Raw genomic sequence first — 24,451 nt, 5'->3', positions numbered from 1 at the left:
TCCGCAAACTTTATTAGCACACTTTTTGTGCCAAGGTCAGTAATAAAAAGATTAAATAAGATTGGTCCCAAAACCGATTCCTGAGGAACTCCACTAGTAACCTCCCTCCAGCCTGACAGTTCACCTTTCAGTATGACCCCTTTAACCAGTTCCTTATCCACCTTTTAATTTTCATATTGATCCCCATCTTTTCCAATTTAACTAATAATTCCCCATGTGGAACCGTATCAAATGCCTTACTGAAATCGAGGTACATTAGATCCACTGCATTTCCTTTGTCTAAAAAATCTGCCCTGCTCCAACCTCCAGACCAGACTGTGCAAACCTTCCCATCTCTGGTGTATTTGCTGTCCCTCTCCCTCCTGCAGGAACCCACCAGCAACCTCCCAATAATCCCTACCTGAACGGGCTCCTCTGCAGCCATTTCTCTCCCCTGTCCCATGGGAGGATGGGATGAGCTAGAGCGAAACATGGACGTCATTCTGCAGCCTGACAGGGCGAGAAGGGTAGTTGTGGAGGTTTCAGAACAGGCTTTAGGTAATTTCACAGCACGATTCCCCCAGGCCCTTTCCCTGCAGACAGACACCCTCGATTCTGCCATGCTGGGAACATGCTGATCTCTTTATTCCAGTGTAGACCTGACCCGTCCTGCCAGGCTAAGCCCACAGGGAGATTTTTCAGCCTCCCCAGTAACAAATTCTCTGAACAAAATGCTAGAAAAAGAGCAGAAGCAAAGGGGGTGGGCAGGCTCCAGGGGGGACACTGGCTCCTCCCTTCCCCCACCCTGTTGCTGGCAGAGAACGGACACCCCATCCCCACCCCAGAGTCAGCCGTGTCTCAGGGCTCCCCGAACAGCCCCCGATCCCTGACTCAGGGCAACAATTTCCCACTAAACAAACACAAATTAGTGCAGATAAAATGGGTGGGGAAACCCCCCCGAACTGGGAGGAGATTTTCAATGGACATTTGAGAAGTATGGAGAGAACAGGGGGAAATCGGGGGAGATGAGAGAGCTGATCATTTGAGGGGAAAGGGGGGAATCTCCCCGGATTTTACAGCCACGTGTGAGACGCTGAGAGAGAAAAGGGGCAGAACTAGAGAGAATTTGTACCAGAGTGTGAGAGGCGAGAGACACAAACAGGGAAAGGATCCAATTAACTCCCCTTCCCCCGCCCGCCACTTCTCCCCCGGGGATTTCCTGGCTGCACAGAGACAGTTCAAACCCCCTCCCCACCCACCCCCCGCAACTCCGGCTTCTCCCCTCCCTGCCCGACACCCCCATCTCCCCCCACACCACAGGGTGTTGTGTATTTGGTTGTCGTGGTTTTTGTTCCTATGGCAACTGAGTTAGATTATTAGGGGATAGCCAGCCAGTTCCAACTGGCTGGCCAGGTCAGTGAGTGTCTGTAAATAAATGGTTGCTTTGTAATCTTGCTGCTTTCTGGTCTCAAGTGATTTCTTCCTAAACCTGCTGCCCCCAAGGATATGACAAAGTGGTGACGAAGGTGGGATGCCTGTGCTGCCCCAGCAACAGAAGGAAGTAGAAGTCAAGGTAAAGAAAAAGAAAAAAAAAAAACCCTACCAAACTCTTTTAGCTGTTGCTTGTTTGCACTGACTGTGAAACAGAAACTAAAACCATGGCTACACTTAGGGTACGTCTTCACTACCCGCCGTATCAGCGGGTAGCAATCGATTTATCCGGGATCGATATATCGCGTCTCGTTAAGACGCGATATATCGATCCCCGAACGCGCTCACCGTCGACTCCGGAACTCCACCAGAGCGAGCGGCGGTAGCGCAGTCGACGGGGGAGCCGCGGCCGTCGATCCCACGCCATGTGGACCCCAGGTAATTCGATCCAAGATACTTCGACTTCAGCTATGCTATTCGTATAGCTGAAGTTGCGTATCTTGGATCGATCCCCCCCTAGTGTAGACCAGCCCTTACAGGGACACTGGAACCTTTTGATGAGAATATAGGGCAGTGGCATGTGTATACTGAGCGTTTTGAGCTTTTTGTTATTGCAAATGACATTACAGAAGCGAAGAAGGTGCCAGTATTCTTAAGTGTTGTAGGGACTAAAATCTACTCCCTGCTACACAGCTTACTACACCCTGTTAAGCCTGAGACCAAATCCTACAGTGACATTGTGGAAATCCTGGGGTCCCATTTTTCCCCAAAACCACTGGTAATTGCTGAAAGATATAGGTTCCACAAAAGAGACCAGAAAGAAGATGAAACAGTGGTACAATTTGTAGCAACTTTGAGAAAGCTTGCAGAACACTGTGAATTTAAGGAGATGTTAAATGATGCCCTGCGTGACAGGTTAGTGTGTGGCCTGTACAGTGAAGTTGTACGGAAGCGCCTATTGACAAAGGCTCAGCTTACCTTACAGAAGGCCGTTGATATTGCTGTCTCCATGGAACTGGCTACAAAGGAGGCGCAATACATCGGTGCATCCCCCTAGGGTGCATAAAGTGTCACAAGAACCTACCCACAAAACTGTGGGGAGACAGGAATGTTACCGCTGTGGTAAGCCGGGTCACCAGGCATCAGGATGCTGGTGTAAGGACCTGGTGTGTCGACACTGTGGCAAAAAGGGACACATTGCGTGTGCCTGTAAACAAAAGAAAAAGAGGTCTGTGGTCTGGCCGACCAAAAGGGGAACCCTGCATACCCTTGAGCAGACCCAGGATGACCAAGGTGACACCTCATTGCAAGAAGAAGTGCCACTGCATGTTTTGTCTTTGGCAGTGGGCTCACATGAATACTGGGTAATCCTGTTGTTGGATGGCAAGCCTATACACATGGAGCTGGACACCGGTGCAGCCATCTCGCTGGTCTCTGAGACTGTGTATAAAGAAAAGCTACAGCATCTTCCGCTTAAGGCAACAAAAACTGTTCTGAAGACGTATACGGGAGAAGCTGTGCCCATGTTGGGCACTATTGATGTTAAGGTGGAGCTCAGTGGACAGGCTGTTAAATTGCCACTGTTTGTGGTGAGAGGTAATTACCCAGCCTTAATCGGTAGATCTTGGCTTGGGAAGATTCAGCTGAATTGGGCAGAAGTGCACCGAATGACTAAAGAAGAAACCGGTCTGACCACTATACTAAGGAAACATGCTACTGTTTTTGGAGAGGATCTGGGAAGTATGAAGGGAATCACTGTGACATTGAACATTAAACCTGATAGTCCACCAAAATATCTGAAAGCCAGAACTGTGCCATATGCCATCAGGCCAAAAGTTGAAGCGGACCTGGAGCGCCTGGTCACCAATGGAGTTCTAATACCAGTTACCCATAGCCCATGGGCCACTCCTATCATTCCAATAGTGAAGAAAGATGGCTCCCTCCGGATTTGCGGTGATTTTAAAGTCACCATCAACCCAGTGTTGTGTGCAGAGCAATACCCGCTTCCCCGCATCGATGACCTCTTCGCGGGCCTGGCTGGGGGACAAAAGTTCAGTAAGATTGATCTGAGTCAAGCGTATTTACAGATGCAAGTCGATGAAAAGTCTCAAGAGCTGTTGACGATTGTGACTCATAAGGGGCTTTATCGATACTGTCGCCTACCCTTCGGAATAACGTCTGCTCCCGCCCTGTTCTAGAGGGCTATGGACCAGATCTTGTGTGGCTTGCTAGGAGTTCAGTGCTATCTGGATGACATCCTGGTCACTGGAAGGAATGAAGAGGATCATTTAAAGAATTTAGAGGCTACCCTACAAAGACTGGAAGAGTATGGACTGCGAGTTTACAAAGACAAGTGTGAATTCTTCCAGCCCTCTGTTGAATATTTGGGACACATCATTGATGCTGCGGGTCTTCATAAGGCCCCTGCCAAAGTTAAGGCTATTGTGGAGGCTCCTCCACCTCGAAATGTTAGCCAGCTGCGCTCGTTTCTAGGACTATTGAACTATTATGGAAAGTTCATCTCACAGTTAGCCACACTGCTAAAACCACTTCACGAACTCCTTGGGCAGAACAAGGCCTGGAAGTGGACTGAAGACTGTGATGTTGCCTTTAACAAAGCTAAGGATGCATTGCTAAATTCTGAAGTTCTGACGCACTTTGATCCATCCTTACCCCAACAATTGGCCTGCGATGCATCCCCTTATGGAGTGGGAGGAGTCGTGTCACACATTATGCCTTCAGGAGAAGAGAGACCTATTGCTTTTGCTTCACGCACTCTAAGCAAAGCAGAAACTAACTATGCCCAAATCGAACGTGAGGCAGTGGGAATCATTTTTGGAATTCGGAAGTTTCATCAGTACCTGTTCGGACGGAAGTTTACTCTTCTCACAGACTATCGACCTCTGACGTCAATTTTTGGACTCTACACAGGCATTCCCCCATTAGCTGCTAGTCGTATGCAACGTTGGGCATTGTTACTTTCAGCGCACACCTATGAAATTAAATATCGGAAATCCACTCTGCACGGCAATGCAGATGGTCTCTCAAGGTTGCCTTTGCCAGTCAAACATCAAGATAGTGCCCAAAAGGAAATCTTCTACTTTGAACAGGTAGAGAATACACCCATCACTGCTACTCAGATAAAGAAGGCAACTCGCGTTGACCCAGTATTGTCCCAAGTTATGGACCTGGTGATGCATGGAAAATCTCGACACACCTCTCCGGTCTCACCTGACCTTGTTACCTACATGTCCAGGAGGACGGAGTTATCGATCCAATCTGGTTGTTTGTTGTGGGGGGAGACGTGTCATTATCCCACCACCACTGAGATCACAGATGTTAGAACAGCTACATTCCGGTCACTGTGGAATAGTGGGCATGAAGGAAATTGCACTAAGCTATTTTTGGTGGCCTGGATTGGACAGTGCTATTGAAGAGAAGGCAAAAGCTTGTATGTCATGTCAGGGTGTGAGGAATGCACCCCAGTGGGCACCCCTACACCCATGGGACTGGCCTGAAAACCCGTGGCAACGTATTCACGTTGACTTCGCTGGGCCCCTTGAAGGAAGCATGTTCTTGGTGGTGGTAGATGCCCATTCTAAATGGCCAGAAGTCTCTATAATGCAGTCCACTACTGCAGAGAGTACTATCCAAAAACTACGGGGACTCTTTTGTGTCGTTTCGGTCTGCCAGAACAACTTGTGAGCAACAACGGACCGCAGTTCGTCTCTCAGGAGTTTCAAAATTTTATGAAGGCAAATGGAATACACCACATCACTTCAGCACCATATCATCCATCCACCAATGGATTAGCTGAAAGATTTGTGCAGACAATTAAACAAGCTTTGAAATCGGCACAGGGACAACACTCCATTCCAAAGCGTCTGGATACCTTCTTACTTTCCTACAGAAACACACCTCATGCTACGACAAAGGCATCCCCGGCCTTTCTAATGATGGGACGACAGCTGCGCACTTGCTTTGATCTGCTGAAACCTTCTGAACCCTGACAAATTGTGCAACGTCAGCAGCAATATCAAGTCATCAGACGGGCACCCAGAGCAAAAGACTGAACCTTTTAGTCTGGGACAGCCGGTTTTGGCTCGGAATTATACTTCTGAAGCTAAAGGGGTCCCTGCCACGATCATCGCTCAAACAGGACCTGTTTCCTACACAGTCTGGACTGCAGAGAATCTCACCTGGCGGCGACATGTAGATCAGTCCTTGCCAGGTCATGCCAGCCCTCAGGACACATCTTCAGTTGAGTTGTCTGACTTCACCTCTTCTGGCGAGAGCCCGAATCAAGAATCACCTGTTCCTGACTGTTCTCCTCCATTACTGCCAGCAGCTGAGATACCCCCTTGTCAAGCTGATACCACCTCCTCATCCGTTCACGCTACGAACCCTGAGCCCATTGTCAGGGCCTGCGCCCATGGTACTTTCGGGTGCAACACCACCAGAAGTTCGCCGTAATCCACCTTGAGACAGAAGACCTCCTCAATGGCTGGATCTTTAGCTAGGGCGAACCCACGGTTATGGGGCAAAATAATTCCCTGGGTTTAGCCGGGAATGGAGGCAGTCTACCCTCCTTCTCTAGTCTAGTGTTTGTTTTATTTAGGGGATGTTCTTATTTAAGGGGGGAGGAATATGTTGTGTATTTGGTTGTCGTAGTTTTTGTTCCTATGGCAACTGAGTTAGATTATTAGGGGGCGGGTCAGTGAGTGTCTGTAAATAAATGGTTGCTTTGTAAGCTTGCTGCTCTCTGGTCTCAAGTGATTTCTTCCTAAACCTGCTGCCCCCAAGGATATGACACAGGGGACCCCCCGCCAGGCCCCAGTCTCTGCCCCCCCAAACCCAGCGGTGCCGGGGGCAGATCCTGCTGCAGTTCCACTGGGGCTGAGGCAGCTCCGAGGCTTCTCCCAGGTTCCCCGGGGCAGAGAGTCACTTTCCTGCCCGGCCCCAGCGCCCCCGGGGGTCTCTCACTTACCAGGGGGCTCTGGTCCGGGGGCTGGTGCGGGCAGAGCCCGGGGCTGCCCAGGGGACGGGTCCCAGCTGGAGAAAGCCCCCCTCCGGCCGGGCACGGAGGGGTTAATGCCGGGCTCCCCCCGCACAGACCCGGGGGAGCAGCAGCTGCTCCGCCCGGGCCCACGGATCACATGGAGGCAGCAGCAGCGTCTGGTGCGTGCCAGAGCCCCGCCCCTAGGAGCTGCCCCGCCCACGGCCCGTGCCAGAGCCCCGCCCCCAGGAGCTGCCCTGCCCCCGGTCTGTGCCAGAGCCCCGCCCCCAGGAGCTGCCCCGCCCCCGGTCTGTGCCAGAGCCCCGCCCCCAGGAGCTGCCCCGCCCCCGGGCTCTGGGCTTTGTTCTCCCGGCTCCTGCCTCCCGGCCCCGCCCCCGTAGCTGCTCCAGCCCCGGCCTGTGACTGGGGCGAGGCGAGCGGAGCCAGGCAATCGGGTCGGAACTGCAGATTTGCCGGGCTCCAGATACAAAATTTGTATCCACAGCCGAGTCGGAACAATGGGGCGGCGCAGGATCGGGCCCAGTGACTCCAGCCCCTTCCCCGCAGGATCGGGCCCACTGACTCCAGCCCCTTCCCAGCAGGATCGGGCCCAGGGACTCCAGCCGGAGCAGGGTCAGGCTCACACACATGCTCATTCACATCTGCTGAAGCTGCAGGAGCTGCCCTCACTGGGGAGGATTAAAATCTGTTCACCCCCCCCCCCCCCCCCCAGTGAATTCCAGCGGACCCAGTGCGCAGGAGGGTCTGGCTTGTTCCCCACCTGGAGCCGGGAGAACCAGGCCGTGCTGCTTGCAGTCTGTGGGGGACTTTCCGCCAGAGGCTCCTCTGAACCCAGGTTTAGCCTGGGTGGAGCCAGCTGGATGAATTATCCAACCAATCGCTGCCCCTGCCTTTGTTACTGGCCCTCCCGTGAAGCCGTGCGCCGGAGGCTCACGCAGCTCTGTCTTTCTTTGACGTTTCCCTGCTGCTTTCTGTGACAACCTCTGGCTTTTTTCTAACATGAGAAATAATTGGTCAGGTCCTAACTTTTCACTTTGGGCCGTTCTGCAGGGCGGCTGTATTCCCCACCCCTCGCCGCCTTAATAAGTGCAGCCTGGATATCTTCTAAAAGTGATCGCATAGCCTAAGCCGACGTTCTGGGTTCGACGTCGCTATTACTGTGGTACTACGGCCCGTGTTATACAGCAGGTCAGCCTAGATTGGGGTGGGCAAACTACAGACCTCTGAACCCCTTGGTCCCACCTGCCTGCACCCCAGAGCCCACACCGCAAGCTGGACCCCTCACCCCCCACATCCGCACCCCAACCCCCTGCTCCAGCCTGGAGCCCTCTACTGCACCCTGAACTCATTTCTGGCCCCACCCCAGAGCCCACACCCCCACCTAGGTTAGCAGCTGCTGTGTCCCACATGCTGGGAGGGGGAGTGGGTGTGTGTGTCTACACAGCGATTAAAGCTGGCTGCCCCTGTCTGCTGACAGGCTCGCTGTGGGGCTGTGTCTGGGTAGGGTTACCATTCGTCCGGATTCCCCCGGACATGTCCGGCTTTTCTGAGTTAAAAATAGCGTCCGGGGGGAATTTGTAAATGTCCGGACTTCCCCCCCATGCAGAGTGTGCGCGGCTGACAGGGCAGCCAGCCGGATGGTGCCACTTGCACTGGGCTCCGGCAGCCAGAGAGAGCCCCTCCTCCGCTTCCCCCTCCTCTCCACTGCAGCTGAGATCACTCCCTCCCTCCCTCCCTCCCTCCCTGCATTCGCAGGTCGCCGGACGTTCGGGCCTCCAGCAGTCTGGAGCTCCTCCCCCTGCCCAGCGCACCGCTCCGCAGCACTCTGCGAGGGCGGGAACTGGGCTATGCACTCCGTGGGGGAGTGCAGCAGCCCGACACGCTGTTCTGAGCGGCACGGTAAGAGGGCCAGGGGGTCGGAGAAGGGGCAGGGAGGTTCTGGAGCAGGGCCGGCTTTAGGCCGATTCAGCTGATTCGGCTGAATTGGGCCCCGCGCTAAGAGGGCCCCGCGCCGCAGCTCTCCACCCCGCCCTCAGCTCACTTCCCCCTCTTCCCCTCCCCTGAACGCTCCGCCCCTGCTCCTCCCCCTCCCCTGCTTCCCGCGAATCAGAGGTTCCCGGGAAGTCTGAAAAGAAGCAGGGGCGGGCAGGCAGCACCAGGTAAGCTGGGGTGGCGAGGGGCGCGAGAAGGGCTCCGGGGAGGCATGGCCCAGTCCGGCCCCGGTTCCGGCTGAGGCCCCAGCGGCTCTGGCCCGGCTTGGCTACAGCCCGGCCCCTGCGGCGCGGCGCGTCCCCCGCGGCTCGGGTCCAGCCTGGCTCGGGTCCCGCGGCGCGGCTCGGGTCCGGCCCGGCTCCGGCCCAGCGCGGCCCCCGCGGTGTGGCGTGGCTCCGGCCCGGCCTGGCCCCCGCGGCGCGGCTCTGGGCCGGACCCAAGCCCGGCAACCCCGGCCGGAGCGCGGCTCGATTCCTGGGGGCGGGGCTTGCAGCAAGCCCCGCCCCCAGGAATCGGGCCCCGCTCTTGCTAAAGCCGGCCCTGTTCTGGAGGGGCAGTCAAGAGACAGGGAGCAGGGTTGGATGGGTTGGGAGTTCGGGGGGGGGCTGTCTGGGGGTTGGGGGTGTAAGGTTTTGGGCAGTCAGGGTACAGGTAGGGGGTAGAGTCCTAGGGGGGCAGTTAGGGTGGGGGGGTCTCAGGAGGGGGCAGTTAGGGGACAAGGAACAGGGAGGCTTAGGTAGGGGGTGGGGTTCTGGAAGGCAGTTAGGAGCAGGGGTCCCAGGAGGGGGCAGTCAGGGGGACAGGGAGCAGAGGGGTTTAGATGGGTCGGGAGTTCTGGGGGGGGGGCTGTCAGGGGTGGGGAGTGGTTGGATGGGGCGTGGGAGTCCCTGGTGTCTGTCTGGGGGTGGGGGGGGGTGGATAAAGGTTGGGGCAGTCAGGGGGACAGGTAGGGGGTAGGGTCCTAGGGGGCCAGTTAGGATGGGGGGGAAGGTCTCAGGAGAGGGCAGTCAGGGGACAAGGAGCAGGGAGGCTTAGGTAGGGGGTGGAGTCCTGGGGGGCAGTTAGGTAGGGTTACCATATGTCCGGTTTTTCCCGAACATGTCCGGCTTTTTGTTCCTCAAATCCCCGTCCGGGGGGATTTGCCAAAAAGCCGAACATGTCCGGGAAAATAGCTTTGCCGGCATCCCTGCCCCAGTCCCCTGCTTACCGTGCGGCTCCCGCAGGCTGTGAGCTGCAGGCGGATTCCCGTGCGGCGGCTGCTGCTGCTCCCCCCAGACACCTCAGCTCTGTGTAGCTGAAGAGCCGAGCTGCCCGAGCGCTACCGGCTTCACGGTTTGCCAGGCAGCCCCCAGACCTCCAGACCCTGCGCCCTCGGCCGGGCGCTTCCCTAGCGCAGCCGGAGCCCAGGAGGGGAAGCGCCCGGCCGGGGGCACAGAGTCTGGAGGTCTGGGGGCTGCCCGGCAAACCATGAAGCCGGTAGCGCTCGGGCAGCTGTTTCGCGGCTGGGAGGGAGGAGGGGGAATGCGGAGCTCTCAGGGGAGGTGGCGGAGTTGGGGTGGGGACTTTGGGGAAGGGGCGGAGTTGGGGTGGGGAAGGGGCGGAGTTGGGGCGGGGCCGGGCACGGGGAATGGGGCGGGGCCAGGGCCCCGTGGAGTGTCCTCTTTTTTTAATGAGGAAATATGGTAACCCTATGTCTGGGCCAGCTGAACCCCAAGTTCTGAGAGCCCCGAGGGGGCAGGGACTCAGAGACCCCAAATGTATCCACAGCAATGTTACAGCCCCAGGCCGCTGAGCCAGGCCAGCAGGGTGTTTAACTGCAGTGTGGACGTACCCCCGAGAGCTCAGCGGGGCTGACATGGGGGCTCCCAGGTAGGGGCTACTGGGGAAGGGAGCCGCAAATTGGGAGCATCTCCACCTGACCCCCCTCCTCCCCAAGCAGCCACTTGTGGGGTGCAGAGCCATCTAGCTGGGGCAGCTGCTAGGAACAGCAGGAGGGTCCCTGGGGCTGGGGGTATGGGAGGGAGTAAGGGCTGCGGGAGCAAAGTACAGGTTGGGGTGTAGGGGACTGGGGTGTGGGAGGGGTTGAGGGCTCCAGCTGGGGGTGTGGGCTCTGGGGTGGGGCCGGGGATTGGGGTCCAGGCGGAGGCTCTGCGCTGGGGAGTGGGATCGAGGGGTTCAGAGTGTGGGAGGAGGCTCCAGGCTGGGGCAGAGGGTTGGGGTGTGGGAGGGGGTACAGGCTGGGTGCAGGCTCGGGGGTGCAGGCTCTGGCATGGGGCCAGAAATGAGGGGTTCAGAGTGCAGGAGGGGGCTGCGGGCTGGGGCAGAGGGTTGGGGTGTGAGAGGGGGTGCGGGCTCTGGGGTGGGGCTGGGGATCAGGGGGTTGGGGGTGCAGGAGGGGGCTCTGGGCTGGGGCCGAGGAATTCAGAGTGTGGGAGGGGGTTCAGAGCTGGGGCAGGGGGTTGGGATGTGGGAGGGGGTGCGGGGTGCAGACTTCAGGAGGGAGTTTGGGTGCAGGAGGGGGTTTCAAGCTGGGGCAGGGGGTTGGGGCATGGGAGGGGGTTCGGGGTGTGGGCACTGGGTGGCTCTGGCTAGTGCGGTTCATGGGGGCTCCAGGAGGCGCTGACCTCCGGAGGCCTCTTAAATAGCAGCTGCACCAGCACTGTGCTGGCATTTCCCAGGGACAGAGGAAGTCGGCGCGGCTCCTGGGAAGCGGCGGCATGTCTGGCTCCTAGGCAGAGGGGTGGTCAGGGGGGCTCCGCGCACTGTCCCCACCCACAGGCGCTGCCCTGAGTGCCGGCTCTGCAGCTCCCATTGGCCGGGGCACCCTCGATTTGCACCCACCGCGGATTCCCGGCCAATGGGAGCTGCAGAGCTGATGCTCAGGGCGGCGCCTGCAGGCGGGGGCAGTGCACGGAGCCCCCCTGGCCACCCCTCCACCTAGGAGCCTGAGGGACATGCCGCTGCTTCCCAGGAGCCGCACGGAGCCGGGCAGAGAGCTGCCTTGGCCCTGCTATGGCCAACCAGACTTTTAGCAGCCCGGTCAGCGGTGCTGATCGAAGCTGCCAGGGTCCCTTTGTGACTGGGCGTTCCGGTCGAAAACCGGACACCTGGCAACCCTAATGTGGATTGTCCATCTCCTGATGGCTTCACATCCAGGCTGGAGGCCTCGCTGGAGGAAGTGCTAGATGTCCCCTAGTTCCGGTAGGAGTTATTCTGGGGGAGTTCTTGGCCTGTGTGTCACAGCACATCGGCCTAGAAGGTCAGAGTGGTCCCTTCTGGCCTTGAACTCTATGAATCTCTGAACTAAAATCAGTGTAAAAGTCTCACCTTTCGTTACGCCGAAGCCACTCTGCATGCAGATCAGGACTCGGACTCTCTCCCAGAGGCGTAGCCATGGGTGGGCTGCGGCCCAACCACTTAGCATCCAGGCCCAGCCAAATTGGGAACGGAGACTCCCAAATCCACAGGCTGGAACTCCCGACCCCGGCTCAGTGCCTGTCAGCCCAGCCACACGCATGTCCCTCTCCTGACGCCGCATGCTGCTGCCCCGGTCTCTGGCCCCAGCGCTAGCCCCCCAGGGGCTGTGCCCCATGGGAGTGGGCCTGGGTGGGGCTAGCACTGGGGCCGGAGACTGGGGGGGGAGCAGTGCACTGGGCCGGCAGGAGAGGGACACGCCACGTGGCCGGTCGGACAGACACCCAGGCCGGGGTCCGGACGGGTGGAGCTTGATCCCCAGCAGGGTCCCCCGCAGCCCCATGGGTGCCCCGGGCAGCCTCATCTTCAGGTGCCTGCTGAGCAGAAAGGGCCAGATGGAGGGGGTGGGAGGTGTCGGGCCCCCTATCCCTTCTGTCCCCCTCCTCAGGGCACCGGATCCCTCCTGCACCCTCGAGCCTTCCTGCCCCCCTCCTCAGAGTCCCCATCCTTCCTGCCCCCCTCCTCAGGGCACCGGCTCCCTTCTGCACTTCCGATCCTTCCTGCCGCCCTCCCCAGAGACCCCCTCCCTCCTGCCCCCCTCCTCAGGCCACCGGATCCCTTCTGCACCCCCCGAGCCTTCCTGCCCCCCTCCCCAGAGCCCCCATCCCTCCTGCCCCTCCTCAGAGCACTGGCTCCCTTCTGCACCCCCGATCCTTCTTGGCCCCCCTCCCCAGAGCCCCCATCCCCCTCCCTCCTGCCCCTCACCCCCTACCCACCTCATTGCCCACCCCCCCGAAAGCTGGGGCCACCCAGTTTTACTGTCCTAGCGACCCCACTGCTCTCTGCTGAGTTGTGGGCATGGAGCTGTGTGCCAAAAAAATGCAGATCTGGTGACACCAAAATATTTCACGGATCTGTGTAAATTTCACCGAATTATTTCACTAGAAAAAATAAATCCCAAATTGCTTTGACATTTTTAAAATTAAATGTTTGGATTTTTCCGTCTGAAACAACTTTTTGTTTAGCAATTTCCCTTCATTTTAGATAAGTTAATAAAACTGAAAAAACAAGTTTGAAATCTAAACACATTTTTTTGACAGTTCAATTCATGACAAATGTCAGTTTTGGGTAGACCTGAAATAAATCCCCCCCTCCCCCGCCCTGGCAGTATTGTCAAAGAACCAAAAACTCCATTATTTGCCTCACTCCTCCTGGGAGGGATATTTTGTGTGGGTGGGTGTGGGTGTGGGTGTGGTTCCCCAGGGCAGAGGTGACTCTTGGTGTTAACTCACTGCCTGTGTCATTTTCTGCACCCATCAGGTGTCCCCTCCACATTGCAGACCAGAGCTGAGCTTATCAAGTTCCTCACCATGATCGTTTACTGCAGCTCGGCCCGGCATGCCGCTGTCAACAGCGGGCAGGTAGGAGAGAGTTGGGGGGAGCTGGGTTTGAATAGCCCTGAAATATGCTGCTTTGCAGGTGCCCACCCCTCTTTGGCTCCTGGGAAGCTCAGCTGATTTGGGGGGTGGATCTCTGCACTGGTCCAGAGGGTGTCTCCATGGCAAGGGAAATCAGTGTCACTCCATTGACACCCCAGCTGGGGATCTGGCCCCATTGACTCCAGTGGAGAGACGCCCATTGACACCAGCTGGAATCTGGCCCCATTGACTCCAATGGAGCGATGCCCATTGACACCAGCTGGGGGTCTGGCCCCATTGACTCCAATGGAGAGACGCCCATTGACACCAGTCGGGATCTGGCCCCATTGACTCTAAACTGGAAATAAAGTGCCCAGGTTTAGCAGGGTGGATAATTCACTAATGGACCCTGAAGACCTTTACCCAGGATTGTGCATCTGGTTCTAGCCCAGGGGTAGGCAACCTATGGCACGCATGCCAAAGGCGGCACGCGAGCTGATTTTCAGTGGCACTCACACTGCCCGGGTCCTGGCCACCGGTCCCGGGGGCTCTGCATTTTAATTTAATTTTAAATGAAGCTTCTTAAACATTTTAAAAACCGTATTTACTGTACATACAACAATAGTTTAGTTCTATATTATAGACTTCTAGAAAGAGACCTTCTAAAAACGTTAAAATGTATGACTGGCACGCGAAACCTTACATTAGCGTGAATAAATGATGACTCGGCCCACCACTTCTGAAAGGTTGCCGACCCCTGTTCTAGCCCCTCCAGAGGTTGTTGGCCTCCATTCAGGGATCACTGGGTTAGGCAGGTCAGACTAGGGGCTCATAATTGTCCCTTTTGGTCTTAAAAACCTACCAGCCCAATCTGCGTGGGGTGACCCCTCCGGGGAACAGACCTACCCTCCGGGGAACAGACCTACCCAGCCCCCGGCTGAGTGATTTCCCCCGGGTCACACAGGAAGTCCCTGTGCATCGAGCCCAAGCCACCTCAGGGCTAGGTGGGTTCTCCCCGCTCTGGGCCCATGTCAGACATTGGTGCTGCACCACTAGTGCTAGGTTCACACTGTTGCACATTTTTGATCCGAGTGGCTGCAGAATTAGGTTAGTGTAACCACAGGTGCCGACTTTCCAATGTGCCGGGGCGTGCTCAACCCCCAGCTCTGCCCCAGGCCCGCCCCCTCCACTCCTTCCCCCAAGACCCCATCCCCCGCCCCCGCCCCACCTCTTCCCACCCCCTCGCTCTAACCCCACCCTGCCTCTTTCTGCCCCGTTCCGTCGCCTCCCCCAAGCGCGTCCAGTCCTCACTCCTCCCCCTTCCCCCCCAGAGCCTCTTGCACCCTGTGAAACAGCTGATCGTGACGGGTGGGAGGCGCGGGGAGGGAGGCGGAGGCGCTGATCAGTGGGGCCCACTGGTGGGCAGGAGGCGGGGAGGGGGAGATGCTTACAGGGGGCCTGCGGGTGGGTGCTCAGCACCCTCCATTTTTTCCCCATGTGTGCTCCAGCCCCAGAGCACCCTCAGAATCGGCACATGTGAGCGTAACTATGTCACTCGTGGGTGTGTATTTTTCACACCCCTGAATGAAAGCGCTGGGTTGAGCTAATTCCAGTGTCGACCAGGCCTCACAAATTCATTGCAGTGGTTGTGTATTTTCTGTCACCTTTTCATCGGTGACTGGACCGTGTAATGCCTGTGGAGTTTCACTTAACTGGGTGTTCAGGTACAAAAACATGTACAAAGGACATCTGTGACGGAGCGGAGAACTGAACCGGTAGCTCCAAAGTCCTAGAGGGGTAGTAGCCTTCTTCTCTTCTTCCTACTGGAATTTTAATCGGCAATGATCAAAACGTTCCATTTGCATAAGGACAGAATGTTTTGTTTTGACGTTCTCATTTGGACGTCTGGATTGCGTAACACAATATTTCAGTAAGGGCGAAACTAGTTTCTGAATATTTCATTTTGGGACAAAGGCTGAGAGTTTGACATATTCTCCTGATTTGGTATGAAACCAAATTTCGAACTCTCAGAATTTCTTGTGGGATGGAAATTCTGAATTTCATCCAGCTCAACTTTCTAGCTCTAGGTGGAAAATATGACCCCTAAAATCTCCAAAAGGCAGACGACAGGTTAAAAGATCACAGAATTTTTATTTATTTTTTTAATCTCATGATTTTCAATCCAGTATCGTGAGTTCTGAGGGAGGACCTGCCTAGTGAGGTTGGAAGGCAATGAAATAGTTAACAACACTTCAATTTTAATTCTCCTGATTCTGTCATGATCCACGTAATATCTGCTCTTTTCCTTAATGCCCCAGTTCCTGGAGTCATGTGATTTTTGCTGGAGAATCTCATCTTTCATTTAAAAATAAAAAATAAATTTCTTGACTGCCCAGTTGGGGACCACAGCGTGAAAATGTTACTCCTCCAGGCTTACGAACCACAAGCCCACTATAAAGAACCCATAATTATGTGTAAATTATTAAATTCTTATGACTGGGAAGCCAATTTTGTGATAATTTCGCACCTGACTCATGATGCCCAGGACTGGTAACTCCACTGATTCCATAATCGTAAAGTTTCTTAAACACTTACTTGGCAAAGGGTATTTTTGGTCTTGTGTAACACTGATAATCTCTGGGGGTCCTTTGCCAGGGAGGGAGTGTTGGCATTGGGACACGATATGGTTTGAGGGTTTCCGAGTTTGCCAGCAACCAGTGTTCAAAAGTAATGAGCCCGGCTCTGCAAAAATCATAAGATTGGCTTGATAACCATGAGAATTAAATTGATATAGTTGGGGAGAAACTTCCCAAGCAGAGTAAGCGATGCAGAGGTGCTTACCTGAGTCTTCAGCCAGCCTGAGATGATCTCTCTGAGAAGGGGAAACTGCCCTGAATGGAACTGACACAGTGATGTCTGCTTGAGTCTGCAGAGAGCCTGAACCAATCAATCTGAAGGCGGGGGGGAACTCCCCCAAGTGTAACCAATGCAGCAACATCTGCTTGAGTCTGCAGGAAGCCTGTGCTAATTGTTCTGAGAAGGGGAACTGCCCCAAGTGTAGTGGATGCAGAGATGCCTGCCTGAGTCAGCAGAGAGCCTGAGCTGATCGCTCTGAGAGGGGGGAGCTGTCCCCAGTGTAACTGACACAGCAATGCTGCCTGAATCTGCCGAGAGCCTGAGTCCATTACCCTGAGGATGGGCTACTTCCCAGATTCACAGCAGTGGGTGCTAATCATAGAAGATTAGGGTTGGAAGAGACCTCAGGAGGTATCGAGTCCAACCCCCTGCTCAAAGCAGGACCAACATCAACTAAATCATCCCAGCCAGGGCTTTGTCAAGCTAGACCTTAAAAACCTCTAAGGATGGAGATTCCACCACCTCCCGAGGGAACCCATTCCAGTGCTTCACCACCCTCCTGACCCCCCTCTTGTCCACAGATAAAATGCTCCCAGCTGGGCTTGGTGGGGCTTTAAACCCAGCTGACTGGCCTGGCTCAGGGGTGAGAATCCAGGTGCTGGTAACCCCCCTGCCCATTCCAGTGCTTCACCACCCTCCTAGTGAAATAGTGTTTCCTAATATCCAACCTAGACCTCCCCCACTGCAACTTGAGACCATTGCTCCTTGTTCTGTCATCTAATTCAGCTGCCCAGTGAGCACACTTTAAATGCAAGTCTTGCCAACACCACGTGTTCAAATCTCATGAGCCAGGCCCTCCAAAATCACAAGAATGTCTTAAAAATAATTAGATTAATCTTAACATATGTGAGGTTTTCTTTATTTGCCTTCTGGTATTGGTGCCCCTAGGGGTCACATTTCGAGCACTGCCAGCCAGATCTCCCTGAAACCTCCCTCTGGCTCCGTCGAGACATTCTCAGGTCAGGTGGAAAGTGCTCTGAGCGCTGGGAGGAGATGCCCTGCTGGGTTATATGGACACGCTGTTCTGAACCTCCGCGGGGTCCAGGTAGGGGTAGCTAATGGGCAGTGACTTGTTCCTCTGCTGGATTTCCTTGGAGATCTCCGCCAGACGTGCCTGGAAGGCTGCAATAAGCCGCTTGGGCTCTGCCTCAGTGAAGTGCTCCTCAGGGTAGTAGCCCAGGGGTCTCTGGAAAGGAGCGAAGAGAGAAGTGAATATGGAGGCACTGAACTCACAGATCCTGCTTGGCAAAGGGGAAGAACCAGGGTCCCTTCCAAGCTGGCCCGAATGTACTTCTTCTTGGATCCCTTCTGATGCTCCTGGGTAATGGACAATCAGGCACAACTGATGCTTTCTCTTGCCCTTTGGGTACCAGGGAATCTCTCACTAGCCACCCATGAGAACAACTCCAATATCTGCTTCCAACAGAACATAAGAACGGCCACACTGGGTCAGACCAATGGTCCATTTAGCCCAGTGTCCTGTCTTCCAACAGTGGCCAGTGCCAGGTGCTGTAGAGGGAATGAACAGAACAGGACAATTATCAAGTGATCCATCCCCAGGCACCTGACGCCTGCTTCTCTCCGCCTCCTCCCCCGAGGCTCCCCCTGCCTGCCCGCTGCTCGCTCTTCTCTGACCCCCCAAGTGTCTCCCACCCACCGCTCCCTCCTTTCTGCCTTAAGGGCGCGTGACGGGGGGAGGAAGCGGAGAGGAGGGAGCTGCGGGAGGTGCTCAGAGAAAGAGGCAGAGCTGGAGAGGGAAGAGGCACAGTATGGGCAGGGCCGCGGAGGAAAAGGCGGAACAGGGGCAGGGTCTTAGGGCGGAGCATGGGCAGGGCCATGGTCCATGAGTGCTGAGCATCCCTATTTTTTCCCCATAGGTGCTTGAGCCCCAGAGCACCGACGGAGTCAGCACCTAGGATGCGTTGTGTGACGAACGACTTCCCTGTGTTTGTTTTACTCCTGCTGCCCATCCTGCGGCGTTGAGTTTCCCATATAACCCCAAATGCAGTCTGGTGAGATTGTCCTGCCGTGCGCGTTGAACCTCGCCTGATTTGGGTTTTTACCCTTGGGAGGGGAGTCACTAGGGAAATTTCCAAGGAATTGTTTTCCATCCGAACATGGAGTTTTGTCACAATGTAAATGTTTCACAGGAGCGTGTCAATTCCACTGGGAAAAAAGTGGAAATCATTTAGACTTTCTTGTTGAACTTTGATCCGGTGAAAATGTTTTGTTTTGACTTTATCACTTCATTTAAACTTGTATATTCTATTATAATCTTTTAATATTCTATTTAATATTATATATCTTTTATATTATCCTGTAGTGTTTTGATGTGATCAAAATATTTTAATATATTTGTATAGAGTATATTTAATACTAAATTACAGTGTTATGCCATTAGAGAAACAAAACTTTGAAATATTATAGTGTATATATATTATATTTAACATTTAACATGATGTAATGCAGACGTGTTCAATATATATTTCTGTTCTGTAACTGGGGGAAAAAAACAGACGTTGCAGTCATATCATCCAATGATGATAACACTCTTTCCTTTCCACTAGTATCTCAGGAGGAATTTAAATCTCAGCCACTAAAGATAGACATTTTTTAAATCAGCAGATCCAGATAACTTTCAACAAAGAGTTTTAGAAGAGCTGGCTGAGGAGCTCACTGGGCTGCTAACGCCGATTTTCAATAGGTCTTGGAGCACTAGGGAAGTTCCAGAGGACTTGAAGGAAGCTAACATTGTGCCAATATTTAAAAAGAGTAAATGTGATTTCCCAGGCTGGTCAGCCTGACGTCGATCCTGAGCAATATAATGGAGCAGCTAATAAGGGACTTAATAAAGAATGAAAGGAGTGTAATATATATATATATATGGAGATATACATATCTCATTGAGCTGGAAGGGACCCTGAAAAGTCATCCAGTCCAGCCCCTGCCTTCACTAGCAGGACCAAGTACTGATTTTGCCCCAGATCCCTAGGTGGCCCCCTCAAGGATTGAACTCACAACCCTGGGTTTAGCAGGCCAATGCTCAAACCACTGAGCTATCCCCCATATAACAAATGCCACTCAGCATGGGTTTATGGAAAATAGATCCTGTCACACTAACTTGATATATCTTTTTTGGATGAGATTACAAGCGTGGCTGATAACGGTAATAGTATTGATGTAATAGACTTAGACTTCTGTAAGGCATTTGACTTGGTACCACCCGGCATTTTGATGAAAAAGCTAGACCAATATTAACTGAACATGGCATACAATGAATGGATTAAAGAGAAGGGAGGGTGGCAATGCCATACCGTGCCGCCCTTCCTTCTGCGCTTCCCTATCTCTCCACTCCGCCTTCAGAGCTGGGCGGCCAGAGAGTGGCAGCTGCTGGCTGAGCGCCCAGCTCTGAAGCACAGAAGGAAGCAATTTCAAAACGGCAGAAATTCTCCGTGGGACCCAGCTCCACTAGGAAGGCTGAGTTGGGGGATGGGTCCCTCGCAACCACCCTAATTTGCAGGGCTGATGAATATGCATGGCCTTATTTCCATAAATGCCCTCTTTCTCCCAGCATTCCCCAGCCATTGTCTTCCCCCCACATCTGTCCCTCTGTCTCCCCCAGCCATGCCCACAGCTCTCAGCCAGCATCCATGGGGCCGCCCCACTCACCAGGTCTCCTGGCTCGTAGCTCACAACGGCGAGGAGGGAGAGGAGGGCACAGGTGGCATTCACTGCGGGCAGGGTGTCCAGGATGCTGCGCAAGGTCGCGGTGCCCTTGGTGGTGGGTGGGGGAGCTCTCAAGGTTGCTGGTGTGTTGGGCATCCAGGCGGCGAAATCGTACTGTGGTACAGACACACCCGGTGGGTCAGAGCCTCGCCTTGCGGGAGGGAAAGCTACCCCAGAGCACCCAGGAGTCCTGAGAAAGGGACCCTAGTGGCTACAAAGCCAGGCTGTGGATCCTGATTAGACCTTAAAGGCACAGCATTTAGGTGGTAGTATATCTTCACAGCAGACTTAGCCCAGGTTCTCACCTGGGTGTTGCCTCCAGAATCATAGAAGATCAGGGTTGGAAGAGACCTCAGGAGGTATCAAGTCCAACCCCCTGCTCAAAGCAGGACCAACATCAAGTAAATCATCCCAGCCAGGGCTTTGTCAAGCCAGGCCTTAAAAACCTCTAAGGATGGAGATTCTACCACCTCCCGAGGGAACCCATTCCAGTGCTTCACCATCCTCCTGACCCCCCTCCTGTCCACAGATAAAATGCTCCCAGCTGGGCTTGGTGGGGCTTTAAACCCAGCTCACTGGCTTGGCTCAGGGGTGAGAATCCAGGTGCTGGTAACCCCCCTGCCCCCTCCCCCAACACATACACACACTTTCGCAATGAGGACATAGGCTAAACCACTCGGGTGTTCTCTGCCTCCCAAGCATCTTCCCACGACTCCCCCTGCACCCTCATCACCGCAGCCTCCTTTTCCTCCCACTCTGGTGCGCACGGGAGACAGCGGCGCCGTGCCCCTAATGCTGGGTTCACACCATTTCCAGCCCATCATGCCCGGCAGGGAGAGACAAGTTCACTGAGACGGACTCACCCCACGGCGCAGCACAGAGAACTTGGGGACAGACCCCCATATACCCTAGAGACACAAATGGGAGGGGACAGCACCGGTAACCTGAGTCTCGCACCCTGGCTAAACAGAGTGCCGATCACCCCAGCAAACTGCAAGCAAGGCATGGCAGTGCTGACTAGAATATGGTGGCTAGCATATAAATATAACTCATATTAATAGTATGTATTAGTGTCTATTAAGCACCAATAATATTAAGCACAACTATTTTAACAGTGATCTAACTCAAACTGGCCTAAATAAAAAGTGGGAATGTGCTAATAAAGTTTGCGGATGACACAAAGCTGGGAGGTATTGCTAACACAGAGAAGGACCGGGATATCATACAGAAAGATCTGGATGACCTTGTAAACTGGAGTAATAGTAATAGGATGAAATTTAATAGTGAAAAGTGCAAGGTCATGCATTTAGGGATTAATAACAAGAATTTTGGTTATAAATTGGGGACACATCAGTTGGAAGTAACAGAGGAGGAGAAAGACCTTGGAGTATTGGTTGATCACAGGATTACTATGAGCCACCAATGTGACATGGCCGTTAAAAAAGCTAATGTGGTCTCGGGATGCATCAGGTGAGGTATTTCCAGTAAAGATAAGGAGGTGTTAGTACCGTTATACAAAGCACGGGTGAGACTTCATCTGGAATATTGTGTGCAAACTGGAACAGGTACAGAGAAGGGCTACTAGGATGATCCGAGGAATGGAAAACCTGTCTTATGGAAGGAGACTCAAAGAGCTTGGCTTGTTTAGCCTAACCAAAAGAAGGCTGAGGGGAGATATGATTGCTCCCTATAAATATATCCGAGGGATAAATACCAGGGAGGGAGAGGAATTATTTCAGCTTAGTACCAATGTGGACACAAGAACAAATGGATATAAACTGGACACTAGGAAGTTTAGACTTGAAATTAGATGAAGGTTTCTGACCATCAGAGGAGTGAAGTTCTGGAACAGCCTTCCAAGGGGAGCAGTGGAGGCAAAAGACATATCTGGCTTCAGGACTAAGCTTGATAAATTTATGGAGGGGATGGTATGATGGGATAGCCTAATTTTGGCAATTAATTGATCTTTGATTATTAGCAGATAAATATGCTCAATGGTCTGTGATGGGATGTTAGATGGGGTGGGATCTGAGTTACTACAGAGAATTCTTTCCTGGGTGCTGGCTGGTGAGTCTTGCCCACATGCTCAGGGTTTAACTGATCGCCATATTTGGGGTCGGGAAGGAATTTTCCTCCAGGGAAGATTGGCAGAGGCCCTGGAGGTTTTTTGTCTTCCTCTGCAGCGTGGGGCACGGGTCACTTGCTGGAGGATTCTCTGCACCTTGAGGTCTTTAAACCACGATTTGAGGACTTCAATAACTCAGACATAGGTTAGGGGTTTGTTCCAGGAGTGGGTGGGTGAGATTCTGTGGCCTGCGTTGTGCAGGAGGTCAGACTAGATGACCATAATGGTCCCTTCTGATCTTAAGTCTATGAATCTATGAATACCATAATCCTGGTCACTGATGCTAAGTGTCCCATAACACCTTGCATCTGATGAAGTAAATGTTTGTCACAGATAGGAAACTTGTCAAAAATCAAGATACATTTGTTCTCTGTCTTACTACAAGCCAGGGAATAACCTTCACGGATCAGTGCCTGGAATATTAGCCTCCAGAACAAAGATACGAACAGAACAAGAAGTTAGAGAACTGGAACGAACTGATGGGTTGGGTTTTTGTGACATGTATAACTTGTAAAATCATAGCAATGATACCAGCTGAAATGTGTAAATTGGGGAGCGCACCGTCCGCATGAGGTGAACGTAACATCACTGCACGGGCTGGCTCCTCAGAGGTTGGTAGTGTACAGAGCCTTTTTCCTGTACCATAGTCACAAACCTGACTGACACTGGCTATTTGGTCTCTTGAGTATATTTCATAATGAACCAATGTGTGGTCAAGCAATTGACTATACAATTTAGCAGCAACAGATTTAACACAAGCCAACCAACCTCGACTTCCCCATAAGAACGGCCATACTGGGGCAGACCAATGGTCCGTCTAGCCCAGTACCCTGTCTGATGACAGTGGCCAATGCCAGGTGCTTCAGAGGGAATGAACAGAACAGGCAATCATTGAGTGAGCCATACGCTGCCGTCCACTCCCAGCTTCTGGCACTCCGAGGCTGGGGACACCCTGCCCAGCTTGGTTAACAGCCATTGATGGACTTACCACCTCCCTCGTGTCAGGAGGCTGTGCTGCAGAATTGGCATAGTTGCCATATTGCCCTGTGCGACGGGGAGGCTGAGGCTTCAGGGGGGCACGTCTCATGGACTGTAGCACCACAGCAAGCTGAGCCCCTGTGTGAACGCTCATGCAGTGCATTGTGGGAGTACTCACCCTATCTATAGCGGGTTTCACTCAGAGGCCAGCAGGCCATGGCTCGACAGTCCATACACCCCAAAACGCCTCGAGGGGCGGTAGCTGACTCGCAATGTGAGGACAGGGAACAGACCATACCTGGTGTATTGCGGGAACGGGCCAGCCTGGTAGCCAGCAGGCCTAGCAGGCAAGTAGCAGACGGTCAAGCCCTAGAGTTCTCCCAAACGGGTGGTGGAGAGGGGTAGGGGGACCAGGGCCCTCCTGCTCCACTGGGTCTGGGACCAGGGCCCAAGAGGGAGAGGTGTGAAATGTCTTGCTCACCTCTTAGTGATGTGTGTGACTAGTCTCCTATCTCCCTGGTTTGGGGAGTGGGTGCAGCCCCCTTCAACGGAGAGCTCCCAATCAGCCTCAGGCACTCACTCAGCCATATGAGCTTTTCCCAGCCCCGTCCTTGAGTCCGGTTATTTTCCCTCAGCAGAGAGCGGGGGAGGGAAAAGGGGCAGGCCCCTGCCTGCCAGGTTGGGTCCAGACACTTTCCTGTGCACCACTTCAGGCCCAGAAGCTGCAAACTGGTTCCCACCCTGCAGACAGCGTCTCCCTCATTCTCTCCCCCTGCTTGACCCTCAGTGGCCCCTTTCGAGCAGATCCTCCATTCAGAGGATGCGCCGCAGCTACCGAGGGGCAGAGCCCTCTCAGCCCAGTGCTGCGCCTTCCCTCCCCCAGTCTCTGTCTCGGGACTGTCCTGGGGATGGTGGGGGGAAATTTCACCGCGTCATAGAGTTTAAGGCCAGAAGGGGACATTGGATCATCTCCTCTGACCTCCTGGCTAGCACAGGCCCGTCCATTTCACCACTTCCCCCTGGGGTGTTTTGTTAGGCTAAAGCATTTCTATCCTCCGGAGGCTAAACTGCTGTGAGCCACGGGCAGAGGTGCCACCGAAGCGCCAGGGCAGCGTGTTGAGTGGCTGAGCCGTGCTCAGAGGAATGGCATTGCTAGGAGCCGGGCGAAAGCCTGTCAAACTGCCGTGGAAACGCCCCCGTCGTTTCAGAGGCAATCAAGGGGCCACCCCTAAAACAAGGCCTGTTAGAGTCTGCTCAGAAACTAGCAGCGCGTGTGGGGGGATCCATTGTGTGACAGAGAACGCAAATGGTGACCAGAGGAGAACGGAGCGAGAGGCAGAGGCAGAAGCCAGCAAGCCAAACGCGGCCTGAGCACCTACAGTGCAGTGTAAACCTGGGGCGGTGGGACCCTGGTGTATGGACTTGCTGTACCCTAGCCCAGGCCTGAGCATCCGC

The 24,451-nt window shown here is 54.1% G+C and overlaps 1 protein-coding gene across 1 annotated transcript in view; it reads right to left on the bottom strand.

The window, feature by feature from the left end:
* Positions 1-17,173: 17,173 nt before the first annotated feature.
* The window catches only part of LOC135889508 (hydroperoxide isomerase ALOXE3-like), a 29,888-nt gene continuing 22,610 nt past the window's right edge, over positions 17,174-24,451 (bottom strand). Inside the window, exons 12-13 of the mRNA XM_065417375.1 lie at positions 19,837-20,007; positions 17,174-17,353 (exon numbers count right to left, since the gene is read on the bottom strand). Coding sequence (XP_065273447.1) covers positions 17,174-17,353; positions 19,837-20,007 — 351 coding nt within the window. The remainder of the gene's footprint in view (positions 17,354-19,836; positions 20,008-24,451) is intronic.

The sequence above is a fragment of the Emys orbicularis genome, chromosome 15, assembly GCF_028017835.1.
Source record: "Emys orbicularis isolate rEmyOrb1 chromosome 15, rEmyOrb1.hap1, whole genome shotgun sequence".
NCBI lineage: Eukaryota > Metazoa > Chordata > Testudines > Emydidae > Emys > Emys orbicularis.
This window is presented reverse-complemented; position numbering and strand designations above follow the sequence as displayed.